Source organism: Diplotaxodon limnothrissa, linkage group LG12 (assembly GCF_057381915.1).
Source record: "Diplotaxodon limnothrissa isolate DT_005_m linkage group LG12, D_limnothrissa_male_GT1.1, whole genome shotgun sequence".
Lineage (NCBI taxonomy): Eukaryota > Metazoa > Chordata > Actinopteri > Cichliformes > Cichlidae > Diplotaxodon > Diplotaxodon limnothrissa.
In genome coordinates this window covers 16,235,659-16,250,765 of record NC_140607.1, presented here as the reverse complement: position 1 = coordinate 16,250,765, position 15,107 = coordinate 16,235,659, and the positions used below count along the sequence as shown (strand labels likewise).

General features: G+C 41.4%; 1 protein-coding gene across 1 annotated transcript in view; it reads left to right on the top strand.

The window, feature by feature from the left end:
- Positions 1 to 15,107, top strand: part of pebp4 (phosphatidylethanolamine binding protein 4) — a gene marked incomplete at its 5' end in the record, with an annotated part of 52,302 nt that overhangs the window by 19,075 nt on the left and 18,120 nt on the right. The window contains one exon of the mRNA XM_085367731.1: positions 3,316 to 3,414. Within this exon, the coding sequence (XP_085223857.1) occupies positions 3,316 to 3,414 (99 nt within the window). The remainder of the gene's footprint in view (positions 1 to 3,315; positions 3,415 to 15,107) is intronic.

Genomic DNA, 15,107 nt, shown 5'->3' with positions numbered 1-15,107 from the left:
ACAGATACCTGTTAATTACCAAATGAGTTCAAGTGTTTTTGCTGCTTAAACAAGGATTTGGGATCGATGCATTGCTTTGCTCGGGGTCGAGCAGTGAGCACTGTTGACCATTTAATGAAACGTTACAGGTTCTGTGCGCAGAGGCTGAAGGAAGTGAAGAGCTGGGAGGATAAAGCGAAGGATGTATTAATAGGCAGCTGCACGGACGACACAGTTTGGGATTGGGTCAGGGATAAAGCATGAACTTGTAAACTCACAGAGGGGCCTCTCCTTCCTCCCTCCCTCTCGCTAACTTACTCTCGCCCTCCGTGGTGTCATCAGTTAGCAGAAGTGGGCTCGATAGCCCAGGCAGGCTCTACGAGAGCAGCGATTACCCATCCTTTCTGATTCTCATCCCCAGCAGAGTTCACTCAAAGGTAATACAGTATGCATCCAGAGAGACGCCAGATTTCCTCTGCCTTTGTTCTTTGACGTCTCCTGCTTTGCAAATACTATATCCATTCGATGCTATTGGCATACATGTAATTTAACAAATATCACCTTTACACTCCTATTACATAAAATCACAAAGAGGTATAGAATTTGTATATTATTCAGCCCCCCCCCCCCCTTTTTCCTTTCTGCAACTGACCAGTAGCCATTAACGAGGTGCCCAGTTGACTTCAGGGTCCGTTGCACCCCCCTGGCATCCAAGGTGTGGTCTCAATGGGCCGTTTTGCTGTGATCACAGCAGGCAGTGGGAGGTTAATCCCAAGAGAATGCAAGCTCAATCTTTTCCCGCCTCCAGCTTGCACCCGGGGCCCTCACATCTCCACTTGTATAATGGCCTGACGGAGCTCTGTGGTCCGTGGCCAACACCTCTTCAGATTTCACTTCTGCTTTCTTTAGCTCTGAGAATATTGTGACATTTTTCAAGGCCTGCACCCATTACAAAGAATAACCGAGTGGGTTGCTGACCTCTCACCTTTGTGCAAAGTCTAATTATAAGTATAAGCTAAGTATATGGAAGAAACTGAATACTTAAACACTATGTAAATTTTTGTGTTGTCCAAAATATAGAAAATGAACCGTCACCAGTCATAGATATCATAAGCAGCAGAAGTGAATTTTAAATTATCAGCATGGCTCAGATATTACTAATAATTAATACTAATGAGAAACTCTAGCATGTTTTTAAAAATGTGTGCCTCCCAGTGTACAGCTATGACAATTAGCCCCCCGTTAAAACATGTTTTGATATACGTTTAGTTTGTTCGAGCACCGCTAAATAATTTCAGATGGCAGAATATGCATCTGTTTTTCCCCGGAGTCTTTTGCACATATCTGCGCGTAATTAATGTGGATTTTGACAGATGGAGAAAAAAAAATGTCCTCGTAATAGAGAAGGGTACATGCCACAATGTGTGAAGTGCAAGCATGGAGGGAGCTTCTTGTATTATTTGCTGCCCATGCCAGCTGGACCCGACAGATTCTTACAGGTAGAAATTCGAGCAAGAAATATATGCAGGAATCATTTAAATTCAGTGCCCACCATAAATAGGCGGTGTTTTTGTTGTTACGGTTGGAAATTAATGCGAAATGTTCTCAGTGTTGTTCTAAATTTGGCATTCAGAAGACTAAACCTGTCCCGTTCGGTGTCTTTCCATCCATGGTAACCTTCGTGAAATATCCAATGAAGTGCAATTTCTTTCAATGGTAATTGTGACTGGAGGTCATTTTTAATTTAAATGCTTAAAATCCCCCCCCCCCCCCCCCCCCCTTTTAGTCATTGTGTGCACGCGTGTGTGTCTACGTGCACACGTGTGTGTGGTGTGTGCATCTGTTGTTAGAAACCATGTTATTTCTGAATGCATCAGGGTCTGACTTAAATATTAGTGTAACTACATTATCACAGTTTCTTTGCCTGGTAGCAAATATGTACAAATGAGGATTACAACTCTTGAGAAGGCAACAGGTCATGGTTGGTAAGCTGCCCGGGGGGGTCACTGATATAGAGTCACTTTTGACAGGCTGTGGAGGAGGCTCTATTGTTGCTGGTGTGTCTGGATGTTACCTGCAGGCACTATCACTGAGACTACAGTATTATCCTATTATTAGGCTTAGTTGTTTACGCTTATTACTGCTTGTCAGGTAGGCAGAGAATCCTTCTGAAAATGAGCATCTGCGGAAAAAATACACGACTACTTCTTTATCTCATTCAAGTACATCGGCTTAGGATAATTTTCACAGGCCTGCACGAATGTATTGATAGGACACAACAAACAGAAATGTAAGATTTATGTTTACATGGAAAATGTTTTCCTGCACCGACTTTCCCAACAGTGTTATTTGGCAGCCGACGTGAGAATGTAAGAAACGATGCATCTGTTCTCTGTGTATTAAAGCTGATAGCATTATGGTATTGCCTCTGTAGGAAGCACGATATACAGTAAGGGGGACAGCGAGGATTGAAACAGCCTTGATTAATGTCTCTGTTTGTAGAGGAAGTGAACAAAATAAAAAAAGCCCATCATATGGTCTGGCAGATTTTGGGCACTAGACCAGGGATGACAAATGTGCTCTCGCAATAATTCAATCTGCTCTCATAATTCTCTAACTTTTAGGGACAGACAGAATGAAGATTTTCCGGCAATTAAGCCGCCAAGTCAACGTCCAATAACTGTGATCAAGTGTTAGTTAAGATGCTTTTTCTCTCACTTTATCCATTGACAGATTGAGGGGTATAAAGATACTTGGTAAGTGGCAGAAAGTTACTGTGAATATGTTAACGAGAGGATTTGGTATCGGATCCAAAACGTTGTCATTTTGTTGATGTCACATTAATGATATGAAGTTTTAAGAATAACTGTGAAGGAACAGAGCTCACTTGTTGGAAGAATAAGTTTGTGATTAGCACAGCTACTGTATTCCAATGTGTATCATTGCCTTTTTAGGACAGCTTTCTTCATACTTTGAGCACTTTAACCTTGGCAGCTGAATTAAGACTGTTAACACAGAAGAAAACCCACCCTTCTGGCTTTGTTTGCTGTCTGCATACATTTTATAAATAGAATAAGAATTCACACAGCATTAAATAGGGTAACGTAAAGCTTAGAAAGTAAAGTGTGTGTTTTTGAGTATCTAAACCAACTCCAGTTGTCAAGCCTTGGGCGACGTAATGTGCAAACGGCACATGGCTGTTTAGAAAGCAGAAGGGATCAGGTACTGCTGTTGCTCAAAGTGCCTCTGGGCCAATCACAGTGTGCATGGCACTGCGGTAAACACTTTGTCTGTGTTAAATAAATCAATAACATATGAATCTCCTTCTGTTTGCAGAAAAAGACGTACGTCTTGGTGATGGTCGATCCTGATGCTCCAAACCGCAGCAAGCCAACATCTGCTTACTGGAGGCACTGGTTGGTCGTGGACATACAGGTACGCTAAGACTGAAAAACTGCGCCGCTTTAAGGAAAAACAAGACTTGTGTTTTGGTGATGGTGACACAGGCCGTGTTTGTTATTGGATTAGAAACTCATGGGGTACAAATTTATGATGTAGCACGTGGCTGTTTAAAAAAAAAAATTTCTTGAAAATTGTGCATTTTCATAATCTCGGGGTCTCACTTGGCATGTGTAGTGTTTACATCTGCACTGGGGCCGATCGTAAGGCTGAAAAATTATGAATGGTTTTTAAGCCTAACTTGGTTCAAAAAAAGGATGCCAAGTTTGAAAAATGTTAATTTTTCATATCATGTATCTTGTGCAATAAATGCCTGTGACAAAAGTGTGGGAGTAAGTCTTTCTAAATGGCTGTGAAAGTTTGCAAGGCCCTGTCAGCAGCAATTTCCCTCTGCTGCAGAGAGCCTGGGATGTGTCAATGCAGGCGTGTGAGACCGAGATTGAGGAGAGCAGCATGCGAGGCGCACACTCTTTTCTCCCATAGAGCTCCAGTCCCTCAGCTCCCCCTTCAGTGGAGAGATCTTGGCAGAATGTCCTCCCTTCATCTGTTCCCCCAGGCAGAGCAGCTCCCCCAATGATCCACACTTCTCCATATTTTACACCCCCGAAATGGGCACAGCTCCGATCCCCTTATTTCTCTTCATATTTCACTCCTTTTTATCCGTTCGTTTGTGTGTTTTCACATTCTTGCATTCTAACACCAAATGCATGTTGAGTTGTTGATTGCCTCAAATATTTAGAGGTTTGCCGACATTTTATAATCCCCCGGTAACCGGGAGATCAACTCGGTAGATTAAGACTAGTGGTTTAAGAAACAAGCACACAAAGACGCTTCAGCGATGTATCACTGCTGCCATTTCGTTTTTATAAGGCGTGGTCATACACGAAGTAAACGGCACATTGATTTAAAGATCCAAATGTGATGTATTTGGGATGTATATTCTGGAAAACCTGCAGTAGATGTAGACTGTGCGTTCTGTGATTGAGCTCATTGGTGAGAGTTGGTTTATTTAACCACACTTTGGCTTACTGTAAGGAATCTATGAATATTTACCTCACATTTCTCACATACATCAATGATATAAAAAAAGGGAGTGATTTGCACTTTGTAAAATTGTATTAGGCATCACCTTTGCTTCTTATTTTTAAGCCAATAAAGTCTGCCTGGCTGCACGACTAGCTGTGAATAAACAAATGTCTTTCAAGTGCTCAGACAGAGCACATTTTCTCTAGCAATTCAATTTCCTGTCACTTGTGTGGGTGTTGACCTGCGTTGCCCATGTAGGGATTGGCCAATGTGATGGGATGTTTTTCTGATTGTGACTGGTGGTTGGTCAGAAGGGTTAATGAGCCTTTTGAGTGATGCCAACTGTAGTGGGAGGTGTTTAATTGACCAGGGTGCCTAGGTGACATCATAAAATCTCAGTTTTGTTTGAAGTGCCGATGTGAATGTATTGGATTTTGATTTGGTTCAGCGGTTTTGACAGCAATGTCGGTCAATTTTTGAATGAATGCATAAGTATATGTAATTCAGAAAGAAAAGACTAGAGTCACAGTCAAATATGATTGAGGATTTTTTTTTTTAATTTATTCTTTGCATTATTGTTTCATGTGAATTTAAAATAAAAAGTTCTGTGTGCTAATATTTGACATTCACTAGTTATTTGTAACAATGTGTTTGATGGTAGATTACTCTGAAAGGAAAGTTTCTTTAGCTGAAGTCAGGGGTCATGCTTTCAAATGTCAAAGGGATCAGTGTTTTGATCCTCACTCGTCAGATGGTGTGAGCTGCAGCAGCCATAGTCTTTTCATATATATTCATTAGCACAAGGTCATGCAATCTTGCCCTAGATGAGGATGTTTCCATAATTAGTGTGGATTTTTTTTTTTTTTTTTTTTTTTTTTTTTTTTTTTATCCATATCCGGAGTTATGAAGAAAAACATTTCTTTAATTTAACTGAGAATAAAGTGAGGTCAGGCTGGACTGAGCAGCACGGCGCTACAGATTTACACCGATATCTCCACCAAAGTCTCATTAGAGAATCAATGATAGCACAGCAAAGACCTGCTAGAGTACCTTGTGTTTAGATAGGTTCCTCACCTTACCTTGCTCTGCATGTTCAGCTGTTCACCTATCAAAACATGCTGCTGAGGGTTTTTTTAATTACGTGACTGCTGTGTAAGACGCACTTGAGAAGGATACTTGTGAATCAGAGTGTGAACATTATCAGGCCGACCGGACCAACCAAGTAGCAGATGTCTTTCTTTTGGAATGATTATCAATAGTAATCTTAAGATAATGACATTGTGTTGTTGCGATTAACATATTTGCCTTGTGCAGGTCTCTGGTTTCAGACACAAAACCAGCTTCAGGGGTCACAAGCTGGTGTCGGTCCAAAGCCCTGCTGTAAAATCTGTGGCACATCCAAGTGTGGTTTACTCAAACCAGAAAATACAGCTCAGTCCTGATGTTGCTAAAGCTCAGTTCAATTCAAATTTATTTATATAGCACCAAATCACAACATCAGTTGCTTCAACAATCAGACAACTTCCTGTGAGCAAGCACTTGGAGACAGTGGGAAGGAAAAACTTCCTTTTAACAGGAAGAAACCTCCAGCAGACCAGACTCAGGGAGGGGCGGCCATCTGCTGCGACCAGTTGGGGGTGAGGGGGAGGGACAAAAGACACACTGTGGAAGAGAGCCAGAGATTAATAACAACTGTGGGCCAAGCTAGTTAAGTTAAATGGGGGGAAAAAATCCTGACAGCAGTTTTGATACGTTGATAAATGAGAGAACACATCCGTATAATTATGAGTCTGCCTGCTATCAAAGAACCAAGTGTGGGATAATAAACCAAATTACTAAAGTGTGGGTTTAGCTAAACTGAGATTTAGGAAAAGACTTGCTTCAACTATTTGGCTTGGATTGTAGCTGTGCTTTAAAGTCTGTGTTAAACAAACAGCATTAAGTCAGATTCTGGTTTTAACTACGCGTTAAGTAGTCCCTCCGTTTTAGCTCCTTTGTCATTTTTCAAAATAAACCCAACTGGGTCGAGCTGTTATTTGTGCCTGACACAGTAGGAAAAAATCCCAAAAATAAATGTAACTATATCCAACAGCATCAGCAAACATTTATAAACATGCCGAACAACTGTACAAATACAATTTGAAGACAATCATATTTTAATGTTTGTCAGGTGTTAAATCTTTTATTTAACTGTGTATCACATATCACATCTTTACTTTTGGCTGCCAAGAACAATTCACTCCAGCAATTAAGTGTAAACTGTGTGGCTGGGTGTCTTGTCTTCTCTCACCAGCTGTCCACTTTTCTGTGAGAGCTCGCATTATTAGATGCTCTATATGCATTTTTCATTGCGACTGCCCATTTTCCCTGACCCCCTGAACAACAGTAACAATCATTTAGAATCTTCTGCAGCACACGCTGTTTTTTTTTTTTTTTGTTTTGTTTTGTTTTTGGGGTTTTTTTCATCAATTGTGGACAATTACCAAAATAACCATCAACAGATTGTTGTCTCGCTCTCGAAGTCGAATTCCAGATTGTGAGCCTCTCCCTCCCTCTCTTTGCTCTCCCAGAGACTAAATCAATACAGATGTTCGGGTACGGACTCGCAGCAATAATTACTATAACAAGCAAATCATTAGTACCTGAATAGAGTTAGCATATATATAAACTGCACTGGGTGTTACTTTAACTTTCTAATACTCTCATTATTTTGGTGCATGTTGAGTCAACATGATGCAATATGAAGTTGCAAAGCAGTGCTATAGTTAATGCACTTTTGCACTCACTGGTTAGAAAGAGATAAAAAAGCCTTAGGTTTTTATAGATAATTATAGCCAGACCAATATCATCAGCTGATATTCAGGGAGCAGATTGTCTGATATGGAATGATATTTAAAAAAATATTCTTATAAAACACGGTGCAGGAAAGATGATTTAAAATGTTCTCATCTAGTTCATTGTGCAGCAGAATGCCTGCAACTTTGTTTACAATGCTCCATACATGAAGACTGATGTCCAGGATGTCCCCTGCCCCTTGCACTTTGAGCTGGGATACACTCAGTATATTAAGTCAGTGTCAGTGACTTTGCAGTATTTTTAGCATGCAAAAGCAATACAGAGATGATTATTGGATTTTTCAGAGCTCCAACTTTTTTCTGCAGTTATTCTACAGTCTGTTTATAGCCACCAGAAGCAGAAACACTAAGGCTACCATGCAGCAGCCATCATCCGAGCTCAGATACATTTCTTTAAACAAGACATGAGATTTACGACCCCTCGTAGCCTGTTTGGACTCCGATCACTCTGTCCTGTTTTGAGGATTGGAAGCCATCACATATCAGCTTCCTCTTCATGACTAATCGAAGGCCAGTTGCATGCACATCCTTCGTGCATTCGCGATTATGGTGCATGAGGGACTTGCATGCTTTAACATCCATCTCTGTTGTAGCGGCTCCCAAAGCAGGACACTGCCTGCGTTCTGCTGCTGCTCAGGCAAATACAAACAGTGAAGTATTGTGACTGTGTCAGACCAGCTGGCTTTGTGTTTGTGAGTTCTGAGGCCTGCAGAGATCATCTGCTCCACACCTCAAGATGTCCTTTATCTGCAAACTATTAGACGTGCAATGCCTCGCAGCATTTCATTCACCATTTAGCTCTTGAAAGCATTAAAATTTTAGCATTTTCTTTCTTTCTTTTCTTTTTTTTTTAAACTCTAAACACCTCATCTTAAAGGACCACAAAAACACAGAAAAGAGGACAAGAGTTGCATGTTGGCACAGACTGTTTTGAAACAACAACAACAGATTCTCGTTGTACTTATTTACCATTATTGTGAATATGTTTAGTGTGTGTCTTTTCAGGAGATATTGTGTGTTTTACATGCACTGAGACATTTCTGCCTGTGCACTCAGTGATGAGCCTTTATCCAAAGTTTATAGTTGATGTGAAGTTTTGCAAAAACTGTCAGTTTTGCAGATCATTACTCTCTAAGAAGCATTCAACAATAGCGTTGCAATTTTAACCTCTGCAATAGCCTCAGAGTTTGTTTTAGCAAAATACCTGTCCAATATTGCAAATAAACATACATAATTGTATTGTTCTTTATCCCGTAATTATCCCTACTGTGGCATGTTATGATTTAAGCGTTTATTTTTGACAGACAGCTGCCCCCATATGGAAGCCAAAAACAGTTTCCCACAGGCCAGGCGAACCATAGCTAGCTTCATTGTGAGAACAAAGAACCATTGGTATTATTCATAATTAAACTCTTATTGTGTACTCTGCTGAATATTTCCATTCTTCTGCCTCTCTCCTGCTCACTCTCATTTCCCCTCTCGATACTTTGCACCTCGTGCTGGGAACATCTGTCTGGCGTCAGAGCGGAGCCTGGCTGTGCAGATTGGAGCAGGTAGAGGAGCACATTGTAGCCCAGCTAATGATGAGAGTGTCTGCCCTCTCTCTTGGAGGAGACGCAAGCTGCTGCTTCACGCTCGCTCACTCCACTCATACGCCCAGGGAAACAGATTTCCAAACATATGCAGTATGTTTTTAATCCAGTTGAGCACTTCATTTCCCAGCAAACACAAATAACCTTACGGGACATCCATATCTTATGACAAGGGGGTGGGCGCAAAGGAAGTGAACAATTTTCCTTTTTAATGTGATTTTTTTTCTCCCTCCAAAGTTGCTAAACATGCTCATAACCCAGGTTAACAGTTTGCTTGTTTGTGGTTTCGCAAACTTTTACGCAGAAGTGCCTACTGACTCCGAGTCCTGTGAAGCAACTTTATCCAGTCTAAACTCCACTCGGTGCACCTGTTGTCATCCTTTGTTTAAACTTAAACTGACAGGATAAACACATGTTCTTTGTGGTAAGTGTCTTAAAGAATACGAACAGATTGTTGTCAGTAACATAAATATGTGAAGTAAAGCGGAGCACCTGTTTAAGTGATTGATGACGAGAGTTGTGCCAGAATTTAAAGAATATTTTCAAAAGTTTCAAGATATCGACATAAAATTGTGTATTAGATATCATATTTTGTATTTTAGCTCGAATTAGTTTAACCCTGATAAAGTTTTGCACGCAGGTCATTCATCCCCCCCTTTTTTTTTTTTTTTTTCCCGTAACAAGCCAAAAGCCTCCCCTGGTTCAAGTCAACAATAGTCCTTAACAGTGAAGCACAGCTGGAGGTGCTTAAGCATTTAGAACATATGCTCATCCTGTCAACTAGAGCCAGGCTGAATGTCAGAGGTGGTATTACATGGAGTTCATCTTTTGGACTCCCTCCCTGCAAAAAAATATCAACTCCAGCAGCCTTTCCTCTTCGTCTCTGCCGTTTTAGGACGCTAGTCTTTGTTAGTTCTTGCTTTATTTTTCTTGCATTACTTTTTTCTTTCGCGCAGCCGTCATGTATGTCTCTGATGTCTGCATCCAGGGACGTGTGTGTATGTTTGAAAGAAGTTGGAGGAGTGCTAGCAGGACAAAAATCAATGCTTTGTGAAGCGACATGCCAACTTGCCTGGCGCTTTTTTGCATCTCGACAGCCCTTGTCTTGAGTACAAACACCATGTAATAATACATCAATGTTATCTTACTTGCAGTTTATTAACAAACAGGTTCTTCTTCAGTGTGGGCTGCTGCTCTCACTGTTCTCTGCCACCTAAAGGGAGAATTACATAAGAATCCTCCGCTCAGTTGTCAGCTCCATCCCCCGTCCACATACAATAAACACACACTCAAGTGCACGCACGCTTATATGCACACACAATACTGTAGCTGATAACAGACCAAGCCTCTTGCCATCTCTATAACAACTGACCTCCCCGCCACGGTTGCTGTGGTGAGATGATTGAGGAGGTTTCACTGCATGAAGAACGTGAGCTGCGATGGTTTCCTGTGAGCAATTGGAAAGGTTGTTTGGGCGCAGAGGGAATAATCAGCATTTACGCGTGGCCTAATAACAACCCAAATTCCTGTTTGTATTGTCATGTGAATTAAATTTCTCGGGGGGTGGGGGGGAGTTGAAGCATCCAAAATCGCATCTCTTGCACATTTATTTTTATTTAAGCAGATAGGTCTACTGTGTCAGCGTGCTGGATTAATTTCCAGCCTGAGCCCTGTCCTGGATATATCACGAATGCTCTCCAAGAAAACAAGGACAACCTGGAAAGCCCTCTTTGATCCAGTCTGTCACACTAGAGCCTTGTAGGGGGAAAAAAGAGCAGATTGGACCTTGTCCATGAGAATGCAGTTTAAGAAACCAGTAGCTATGCACACATTAAGGCACTTCTTTTAATATGTGCCCCCTTTCTTCACACCCACGACCATTGTGTATAAAATCCTGTTTTTCCTGAAAAGATTTCTCGTCGCAGCCGCAGACAATGTTCCCCCACACAAGCTGTCGTCTTTGTCATCCCCCCACCCTCCACACACCCCCCACCTTCCACTTCAGTCAGTAAAGCAGGATCTTTGGCAGTCGGCCCCGCGTGCGAATTTGTGCGTTTCAGGGTACAGGTGGGGGGGGGGGGGATTGACGGAGTCTGCCTACCTGTTCCCCCTGTAAAGTGGTCAATTTTTGACAGACGTGGAGAGGGGAGGAAAAAGCGGGCGCGGAAACCACAAAGAGAGGGGCGGGCAAATGAACAAATGTCAGGGTTAGCGGGGGGTTGCTCGGGCCGCAGCCGTGGAAAATGCTTCCTCTTAGGGGTGTCTCCTGGAGAAGGGGAGTGAGGCATGCTGATAAAAACAACTCACTAACAATTATGCTCACCTAAAATAGCCCTTACTTAAGTATATGGCATGCTTGCCAGTTAATTGTACACAAAAACAAAGACTTCACAAAGGACCTCCTGCAGCCAATGTATTTTCTTGTATTTTGGCATGATAATTAAGTGTGACAGCTATGAATGCAAAGTTGACAGATATTATAGGGGCCTGTCTAAATGTACGTACTGATTGTTTGGATTCCAAAAGTTATCCTAACTGTAAAAGTCGGAAAGTGGAGCGTAGTGCAAAGATCTACAGTGTATTGTGTAATGGATAAATAATTACAACTGGTAAGAAAGCGCAGCACACGTGCCCAGAAAGCAGTGTGCACGGTATGTCAGAGTTACCGACGCTTGGTGGTGGAGTTTTGACAGTTATCTGTAGAGACGGATAGAAAAATAGAACCGAGTCTGGCTCGGTTTTACTGATATTAAATAAATATTGTGCCCGTTTCTGTGAATGTAACAATGCTTGACAATTACTAACATTGGATAATAAAGGAGCCCTTTCTCCGCAGATTACAGCCCATATCTGGTCTCAACCAAGCAGCTGACTGCAAGGGATTTTAATGACAGTGCTCCTAATATTCCCAGGAGATAATGCTTTTTGTAATGGCAACTGAAAATCGGCCGTCAATAGAAAGCATTCACTAGAATCCAGTATTTTATGCTTATTACACTTGAGTAATTTCAGTATGAATGCTGCATTTCTTCTGAGTTGCTCTCTGGATTTGTTCAAGTTGTTCTTATTGATATGCTGTAGGACTAACAAACATAAAATCTACTAAGACCTCTGATCTGTACCATTGACCATTATCATAGCCAAGAGGTTTGTTGCAATGTGGTATTTTTATGCTACACTTGGTGAGAAACCTGTTTACATTCCAGGGTGCTGTATAGTTCACTTCTCTCTGCAGCTCAGTCGGATTCCAAAGCACTGTATAGATTTCTTTCAGCTGATGAAATTAAAAAGACAGCAGTGTGTGTGTGGTGTGCCTTCCAGCAACGCGATTTGCCTGCGAGTTCACGATACGGGTTGAGAGGGGAGTTCCTTTGGGGGGGATTAAATAGCTCCCTCTCTTCCTTCCCTCCTCCCCTGCCCTCCATACTTGCAGAACACAAACAGCTTGCAGGGCTGTACAGTACTTGTACAACATGTTTGCCACAGTGCTGCTCACAGGTAACAATAAGCCAAGGTCAGAGGTTAAGAGGGATTGTGGAGCTCGGATTCTTGTGCGTTCCTCTGGCAAACATTGTGCACGCACAGGCACATGAATCAGTGCCCATAGTATAGCTGGGAGAAAGTGAGAGTGAGAGACAGAGAGGGTGAGCTGGCTCAGTAGAGAAGGGGGTATCAAGAAGAACGAGACCAGGGCTGGCTGCATGAAGACATGTGAGGCAGGTCTATAAGGTTAGGACGGTGATAGTTTGCAGTCTTTTAAGCTGCTCTGACGCCAGTTAGGCATCTGCGCAAAAATAAAACCTGATGTTAAAAAGAGAGAGCTTAAAAAGGAGCTGTGCTGATCATAGAAATTGCACCTGCTGAGAATGGGCACTGTCCTCTCCAAAAAACTGACAGCCCTAGATGTTTGTTCAATCCGCTTAAAAGGACCCATGTTTGTGTAATCTTCTTATACGAAGAACAAAAAGGAAGTGTTCGAAAATGCTTGAATTTGTCTGCTCTTAATGTCCTCCTACAAACAGTCAACGTAGATTTCTCTTCAGCTCCACCTGAATGAAAATGATAGGGGGCTTTTTAATCAGTGGCACAGAAAGTACTCAAACATTTTACTTGAGTAAAAGTAGCCATGCCACAGTGTTAGTTGTGCATTTAAACTGAAATAAATTCAGTACAATTTGGAAAATACAGGAAAGGAAAGAGATATGTTGCCATATTTTGATTATTATGTTCACATAAGAAAAACTCTAATGTAGATCGCTGGATTCCACTTGATTTAGAGTACTTGATTTCTTGACGTCTTTAACCGAAGGGGTAGAAGATCAGAGAACATTTATTGACACATTTTGTTATGAGGATTTCATGGTATCAGTGTCACCTGCTGGGGGGAAAACATGAGTTGTTGTATCTTCTTCGAATTAAATTGTTCCAGAAGGCTTTCTGTCCTTTTCTCTATTGATTTAAGCTCACCCCTTTTCTATAGGTTTGTTTTATGGGAGATCATAGAGGTGAGCAGCTGATGAACATAGATTTTGAATCTCTTGGGTTAGATTTAACAACCAGAATGAAAGTCTGTGAAACCAGCTCTCTGCCTCCATCAATGTCTTTGAATGGGAAGGAGATTATCCATTTAATCTCTTAATCGTGCGTACTGTATACATAGCTGGTCCTGTGCCTAAAACCCCATCCTGATCAGATCACAGCCGCCGTTTGCGATGTTTCCATCTAGCCCACAGACTATTTCAGGTGAACACCAACTCTGTTTCACATGATCCTCTCCAACTGTCAGCATATTACACCCTTGGTGCCCTGTTAAAATGAAACCCAGACCAATGGTGCATAAAATTGAATGTGGAAATATGTAGATTTTAAAGTACAGCTTTTTAAAAATCCCTCATTCCCACAAATGTATTCAGAATAAAGGCAGCTGTTTCATAACATGAATTAGGTTACTGTACATTTTGCGCAGTATATTTTCCCCAAAAGTAGGAATTAATAATGAAGATGCTTTTTGGCCTGAAATTGCTATTCAAACAATTATGTACTTAGTTTCTTCCAACAAATGCATTCCACATTATTGTTTTGCCTCATAGCAAAGCACCTAAAAGACTAAAACCTTTCATTCCAGCAAAGGCCGCTATTGGTCACCGTCAATAAAAGCATAAAAGCATTTATTTCCCACGTTTGTCAAATTAACAGCATACTCCATCTCCCATAGGACTTGTAAGGTTCATTAACCTTTCTGTGAAGTGGGACAGGTTTCCAGCAGTTACCATAACCTCTGTCTCGCTCCTGCCTCAATTATAATAGAAGAATTAAACATCCAGCGATTCAAAACAGTAATGCTGCCTCTTAAATCCCTTTGTACCAGCTCTCAGTTGTTAATGACTAAAGACACTGAATGAACTGTGGAGTTATCAACAGATGTAACTGTGGACAGAAGCAAATCAAATGGCTACTCTGCACAGCGAGATTACTGAATATACATGTACAGTTTCTGTTTTGTGGCCAGAATGTACTTTTTCCAAAAACATTTATTGTGTTTTCTAATAGTATGTCGACTTTATGACTTTGGCTTTTTGTGAATAACGCATATTTGGCTTAATTTAATCGAAAGACTGTGTTACCACTGTGCGGAAACAATACGTGACGATTTAATTGTTGTAAATTGTAAGCTGCTTGCCCAAAGTTTTCCTACGAATCTAGACCTCGGCCAACCGCCCCTCCAAAGTCAAAAGAACAACCTGACCTTGAGCTAATTAAATGGTCAATTACACGCCTGTTGATCTCTTTTAATTTCTTAATAATTCCATTAACTGTGTGGGAAAGAGTTAGTTCTCTTGTCCACCTACTCCTCCTTCATCCTCCTCTCCCTCTGACTCCCTTCCTCCTACTTCATGTGCCAGCCCACAAGGTTTTTGATTCTCATTTATTTTGTGTCACTGTTCACAGCTAAAAAAAAAAAAGATGATTTAATTCAGTGCCATGGACTCGTCAGTAAGCTCCAACCTCCTCCTCTGCCCCCCTTACATCTCCCCCGTGCTTTTATGTACTAATCAAATCCAGCACGTGTCTCGACGTATTTGTAGGCCTACCGCTCTATTGTAATTTCTTCATCTACAATCTCCATGGATTTCCAGTCTTGCCGGCAGAAACCAGCGAAGCCATGAAGCGCGGAGGCCTCGTGCTTGTGCGTGCA